The 7,413-nt window shown below is 34.9% G+C and overlaps 1 protein-coding gene across 2 annotated transcripts in view; it reads right to left on the bottom strand.

Moving 5' to 3' along the window:
* Nucleotides 1-6,006: 6,006 nt before the first annotated feature.
* abca5 (ATP-binding cassette, sub-family A (ABC1), member 5) overlaps nucleotides 6,007-7,413 on the bottom strand; it is a 28,003-nt gene continuing 26,596 nt past the window's right edge. For both annotated transcript variants that reach the window (XM_073867139.1, XM_073867140.1), the window contains exon 39: nucleotides 6,007-7,326. In XM_073867139.1, coding sequence (XP_073723240.1) covers nucleotides 7,186-7,326 — 141 coding nt within the window. In that variant the 3' untranslated portion in view covers nucleotides 6,007-7,185. The remainder of the gene's footprint in view (nucleotides 7,327-7,413) is intronic.

Here is a 7,413-nt window from a genome sequence, read left to right as displayed (position 1 = left end):
ACATTTAGTTATTTGCTTCATTCCTGAATGAATCAGCAGTTTGAACGAATCAGTGTTCAACCTGTTAGTTTGATATTTAGGGTCCAATTTAACAGCTTGCAGCAGTGCTAACAGGTTTTGCTGTTAAACAACACATTGTCAGGATTTACTAAAACACACAGTAAAACAATTACTGCTGAAAGGCATAGCCACAGTTGTTTATGCAACTGACCTCATTGAATGCATTTGTAGGAGTTTCCATTTCCAGACACAAAATATATGGGAGGAGAGTATTTAAATGAATCACGCAACGCAATTTAGTAGGTTTGCGCTCTGCAATTCATTTGTATTTATTATTGACTATACGAAAATGACAAAAGCATTGAAAATGCCCATACTACCATCAATATCAACCAATATTACTAATTATTGGACAATCCTGCTCCTTTTCCCAAGCAGCAAAATAATAATAATATAGGAAACTCTTTAATTTGTGTTTAGAAAGTGTTAAAAGTTGGGAAAAAAGTCAAAAACAATAATCAATTACTCTCATATCACCATAGGAAAAATTATGACCCAGGACAGGAGACACCATAAAACCCATTATCATTAACCTTATCACTGTAAATCAATTTTGAAAAAAAAGTTTAATTAGGTTCAGTGCGAGTTAAGTTATTGTCAATGTAGTAAATAGGCTACACACAAAAGATATGCATAAAGAAAATAATAATAATAAGCCTTTCTTTGTCAAATTCTGCTAGAAGATGATGATGAAGGCATGGAACCGCACCTGAGATCTCTTTATTTGTTTTGGGGACAAAATATCTGTGCAAAGAAAACACATGGTTCAGTGCATCATGACAAAACCTGCATAATTTGTACCATAATAATGTGCACTGAGCATAATTAAATAAGAATAAAGTGTTTCTGTAGAGGCACAAATGACATGGGTGTAATTCCCAGTGAACACAATAAAAATAAGAATGTATGGCATTAGCACAAAGTCATAAATGTAAACTAAATCTTTACCCGATTTCCTTTAGACCAGACCAGTGGACCCATAGAAGTAAAAGCAGTGTCATGGAAGTCCATAGATCTGCACCCTGTCATGTGATGACTAAAAAAATGCTTGAAATTTGAAAAATTGAAAGCTTTTGAAGTGTTGCACACGAAAGGAAGTTTACTTGTATTTCTTTTAACATTAAACCTGATATTATGATGCAACCTCACAGAGATTAATCTTTCCAGCAGCGTCAGTGATGCTGAAATGCAGGTCTTAGTTGTTGTTTATTTTTACAATGTGGGAGGATTGTTACTGGAACAGAAGCATCTTTACAATACCGTAACGCTTGCTTTTCCACACAAATATGTCTGTCATTTACTAAGTTTACTTCCTTAAACAGCATTACACTGCAAAACAAGGTCTCATTCAGTAACCTCAATCCATTCACTAATGTGAACCAACAAGCAATATTTTACAGTGTTTTTTAATCAATGCAAATACAGTTGTGCATTGTTCATTCATGCTAGTTTTTTGCTCATTAACTAATGCTTACTAGAAGTTTATGCATGTATGGTCTACATTTTGAAATGAACATGAAATGTTAGTTCTGTGTGGTTATGTTCACACAGCACAGGACAACTGAATTCACTGTCCTGTTGTTAAGCCTGAACATTTGAGGGACCATAAGAAAGTATAAATGCAATAGGCTTTATGCCCAGCTGCACTACTTCCTGAACTTCAGCCAGCTACTTGTTTCCTGTCTGCCATTATTGGACAAACTGATTAATCCAGGTGTGTCTGATTTTTGTTTTGACTACTGAGGTCAGGCACACCTGGATTAATCAGTTTGTCCAATAATGGCAGACAGGAAACAAGGAGCTGGCTGAAGTTATATATATATATATATATATATATTTCTTGTTATATTTGTACCATTTACCCTACACCAGGGGTGTCCAACCCTGCTCCTGGGGGTCTGCCGTCCTGCAGACTTCAGTTCCAACCCAGCTCCAACACACCTGTCTGTAATTATCAAGCAACCCTGAACACCTTGATTAGCTGCTTCAGCTGTGTTTGATTGGGGTTGGAGCTAAAATCTGCAGGACAGCAGCCCTCCAGGAACAGGGCTGGGCAACCCCGCCCTACGCTGTCAGAAAAATGGTCAAATGGTTTGAAAGGGTCTACAACTTTCAATAAGGACACCTCTATGTGGGCTAAACTGAGAATCAATTATCATTGCTTTGGAACAAAACGCATTCATTGACTACATCTCTCAAATTTCATGAATTCTTTTCTCACTCAGACACAACAACTGCCAAAACTCTTTGTACGTACAGACCAATTTTCAAATGCTTACATACTGTTTTCAAAACTGTTATGTTTAAAGCAATAACATGATACAAAAACTGAATAAGACAGCAATTTGCTCCATTTTAAAAGTAATATTTTAATGAAATATATTTTAAATCTTAAAATTGAATGCTTTAAAAACAACTGGACAATTGGACCGGCCACATCTGTCAACAGCCGAGTATATTAGCATTACTATTGTATCTGTATCAGTGGATGGTGTGTGTATACAAATTCTTGTATTTTGGAATTACGCAGTGCAAAAACATAAAAATAAATAAACAACATAAAATATTAAAGAATTCTGCATAATTTCTGATTCATTCCTTTTACATATTGCAGTGAATTATAAACCTTGTTTTATACAAGAAAATATTATATAATGCTACATTTTGTTAGTGTTTTTTAGGACATTACTTTTTAGGTGACAAAGTGTGTCTGTCGGCTGTCAAACTTTGCTAGTGTTCTGGAAAAATGAGTTGATTTGAGACCGGAATAAATTGCTTTAGTAGTTATTTTAAATGTGAAATGAACAGCTTTGCCAAGCTTAGGAAAACTGTGTGAAGAGTTTTTCAAAAGTGACCTACAGTATTGAGAAATGTATCCTAGCGTCTGGAAAAAGCTGTAATAGACACAACTACATTATATATAAAAAGTCCAACATCTGCTTTCACAGCTGGTTGGAATGACATCAGTAATTATAATGCATTAGAGATACAAATGTTGAGAATAAAAAAAAAACAGCATCCGAAGCTGTGAAATTGTACCCTATTTATTTAAATCATTTAAAGGGTAAACATGGTGAAAGAGTGAAACAATTACCATTAACAAATCTCAAGAACAGGCTTAAAAAAGTGCACTTCATCTTAACAGTTTGAAAAATACAAAATATGTGGCACAGGTTATATATGTGTTCATACGTTTATATTGCAGTAGGAAAGATAAATACATACATACAAGGTTATTTCATTCCACTACAACATCCCAAATACCTACATTTCCAAAGTTAAATTTCCAAACAAATTTTTGCATACAGAGGGCAGGAAACGGGCACTATAGGGGAAAAGAGTGCAAAGCGTTCTACAAGATTATGTAGTTGTGGCTACATTGTACTGCAAGACACCTATATGTTCACAAGAGAGACAACAGTAGTATTGCAATTTGCAATTGACACTATAATGCATTAATCACTCACACATTTATATATTGCATTTTAAATAAAATAAAGGACTTGGTTAAATAGATATATTGTTAAATATAATCACAGCCCCATCCCAACCCAGTAATGTACAAACAAAAACACAGTGTTAGATGTCACAGAAATGTAGTACAATGGTGGCAGGTTATATGCGTATTTTATGCAAAAGGGTACACTTTTCTGTGTTTGTCTAGTTTCATTAAGTTGAAAACTTTGTGTCTTCAGGTGCAAAAAAAGAGGTTGAATTTACAATTCATGAATACTATTTATCTATTCATGAAGGGAGAAAACAAAAACATAAATAACTAATCACAACCCCTGTCTGGTAGATGAAGCCTTTCTAAAAAGAAATCAAGAAGATAAAATACTTACATCTGTCAAAGCATATTTCACACAACATGCCATCTTGGCACAAAGTAAAATTTTTGAGGACTGATCCAAACAATATTATTTACACCCTTTTCAGATTTAGCTAGGGTTGTACATCCCAACCAAAAAGTACCTTTTAGAAACTTCAAGTATGTACAACAGATTGTCTGAAACTAAAATACGGCAGGAGTGTTTGATTATTATGCCATGAATCATCTAGCAAACATCTTTACCAACAAGAGAAACAGCACTTGGGTATACAGTCCATCGTATCAACTTGTAAATCTGCATCAACACTGCCAAAGAGCTGAAACATGTCGTCAAAATGGTTAATTAGAAACAGACTGGTAAGACAACACGCATACATGTTTTTATAGAGAAGATGATATAATATACATTACACACAATGCATAAATTTTGTTATTTGCTGGAGTCCTTCAACCAACTTATCCATCAATGTGACCCTAAAAGTCTCAAAATCAAATTAGAAAATTTGGAGCTTCAAAGTTTGATTTCAACATTTTAATCTTTGACATGACTCAGTTAGTATTAAAAGAAATAAATGTTATATTTTCACAAAACTTTACATTATGTATTATGATTTTACGTACTTCATTATGTAGTAGGAAACAAATTATCTTAAGGTTTTAATGGCAAAAGGGTCACCAATAAGAGGTAAGATCTAGTACTGCTTACACTGCAAAAAATGATTTTCAAGAAAAAAAATTCTTAGATTTCTTGTCTTGTTCTAAGTAAAAACATCCAAAAACTCTCAAATTAAGATGCTTTTTCTTGATGAGCAAAACAACGAAAATAAGTCGAGTTTTTAGTGATTTTGTGCATAAAACAAGCAAAAATAATAATATCTGCCAATGGGGTAAGCAAATTTTTCTAAATTTTTTCTTGAATTGAATGTTTAAGAAAAATGATCAAGATTTTTTGCTTACTCTATAGACCCCTTCAGGGTTTGTAAACATTGAATGACTATCGGGTGCGTGCGCAGCATGGGGTCGAACTGTTCATACCATTTAGGCTTTATAATTTAATCTAACAGTGCTGAAAAATGATGACTTACCTCAAATGAAGTGAGCACTACAAACACAAGCCTCTTTGATCTTTGCATTGTCCCAGTCTGCACGTTAATTGCTTGCAGACGCAGATGTTGTATTTTTTTTGTTTTTGAGATTCTGCATGAATCGCGAAAACTTAACGGAAGATCTGATGCGATTTTCACAGCCCACGACGTAAGTAGGCATTTTTGACGATACCTTATAATACGCAACTCAATCTGCTGTAATGACTTTTCTGACCCCGACATGCGCAGTGGGAACAGCCTGTGACGTGAACCGTGAAGGGGTCTATTGGCAGATTTTTTTTTTTTTTTTTTTTGGCTTGTTTTATGCACAAAATCACTTAAATTAATATTTTTGGTCTAAAAACTAGACCTATTTTCTTCGTCTTGCTCATCAAGAAAAAGCATCTCAAATTTAAGAATTCCTAGACATTTCCACTAAAAACAAGACAAAAATACCAAGTAAACTTTTTTTCTTTGTAAGGTTTATAATTACACTGCAAAAAAATTATTTTCAAGAAAAAAAAATAGTATTTTTGTCTTGTTTTCAGCAAAAACATCAAAAAAATCCCAAATCAAGATGCCTTCCTGACGAGCAAAACGACCCAAGAAAATAAGTCTAGTTTTTAGACCAAAAATGTCAAATTTAAGTGATTTTGTGCATAAAACAAGCAAAAAAATCTGCCAATGGGGTAAGCACATTTTTCTTGAATTTAGTGTTAAAAAATGTTCAAGATTTTTTTGCTTACCCCATTGGCAGATTTGTTTTGCTTGTTTTATGCACAAAATCACTTAAGTTTGATATTTTTGGTTTAAAAACTAGACTTATTTTCTTGGGTGGTTTTGCTCATCAAGAAAAAGCATTTCAATTTAAGAATATCTAGATATTTTTACTGAAAACAAGACAAAAATACTAAGATTTTTTTTTCTTGAAAATCATTTTTTGCAGTGTATCATTTTAGATTGATTTGTAAAGGGTTAATACAAATCAGTAAAATCATATATTGAAATAAACCAAAAGATATCCAGATAAACTGAATTTTAAGAGTTTTTATTATTGGTTCATCAAAGAGATCTTGTTATTTTACATCGAACAGAAAAACCATAAAACATAAAATGTACATATTAAAAGGACGGTAGCTTATTTCCCCTATGGTCACAACGCCCCTATGAGCTACGACCAAACAAACAAATCAAACGCAATATAAACAATTGTGTTTCTGATGCACAAAATCTCTGTGCTACACCGGACAGTTTAAAAACCTTTACCAAAAATACCATAGTACATCCAAGGCTCAATGTCCCAAAAGCACTACAGTATCTGCCTTCATTGGTACATTTCTTTAAATAATAATAAAACATAAATATAAACACTTCTCAGCCATATGTGACTAAATCGGAGTGCTACATGGATCAGTGCAGACTGTGTGAACTACATTCTTAAGCTACTGATTTTAAAAATTGGTTTCTAAAAGAAGGCCACCAAATGACGTGACTGGCTTTATCAATGCGAGTGCTTAGCCCTGTGTTTCTTTGGAGAGCTGTGTGTGAAAGTCAGAAACGTGTTTGGTGAGTCTTTAAAAACTTAAAGCAAAGACAGAAGGCTTTCACGCACCTGCAGGACTGCTTCTCCCAAAAGAGGGTATAAGGAACAAGAGCCGCCCACCGCATGCATGCTGGTAAACCTCAGCGTCAGTGCTGTTGAGCACTAGCAACAGCCGAAATGAGATTCTCCTGTCTGAAAGTTTGTTTTTTATATTAACATTATGCATTATATAGCTGGAACACACATAGATGAAAGTTTATATCCATGCTACAGGCACCAAAGCCACCTTTTGACATCGACGTGAGACTTTGGTACCGTTTTGCTAATGTGGAACCCGCTCCATGCAATTCGTTTTCCAGTGGTGTATGTGGAGGACGGCGAGCTTGATACTTGTGAACACAATGTACATGTTAAAATGCTCTCTCGGTGAGAGATTAAAAATGAAATCTCTTTTTTTAAAAGTCATTGACGCACGAGTCATGCATCGGACCCCAGTATGTGCCAGGACTAGGGCCAACATTAGTATTGTGGCCGGCCCACACTCGTTCTGGATGTGTAAAAGTGGACACGTTTCCAAGGTCCAGTCGGCTGTGACCATCGGCTTAAGGTTTTTAAGGCAATAGACGGCACATGCAGACAGAAGAGGGCACATCGGTTCAGGAACAGGCTCATAGCTGGTGTACTACGCTGTCTGCGTGATTGATGGACACTGAGCCATCCTGTCTCAGCCTCTGCCATTGAAAGGTTGTGCTGAGAGAGCCCACCTCTTCTTCCTCATTCTCTTGCTCTTTTGCGAACTCCATGAAAACCTGCAAAAAAATGTACTTTATCTTACCCGATTAACTGTAAATGAGCTAGACTGACGTGAAGATGAGATAAGTAAAAGATATGTAGAT

The sequence above is a fragment of the Misgurnus anguillicaudatus genome, chromosome 4 (genome assembly GCF_027580225.2).
Source record: "Misgurnus anguillicaudatus chromosome 4, ASM2758022v2, whole genome shotgun sequence".
Taxonomy (NCBI): domain Eukaryota; kingdom Metazoa; phylum Chordata; class Actinopteri; order Cypriniformes; family Cobitidae; genus Misgurnus; species Misgurnus anguillicaudatus.
This window is presented reverse-complemented; position numbering and strand designations above follow the sequence as displayed.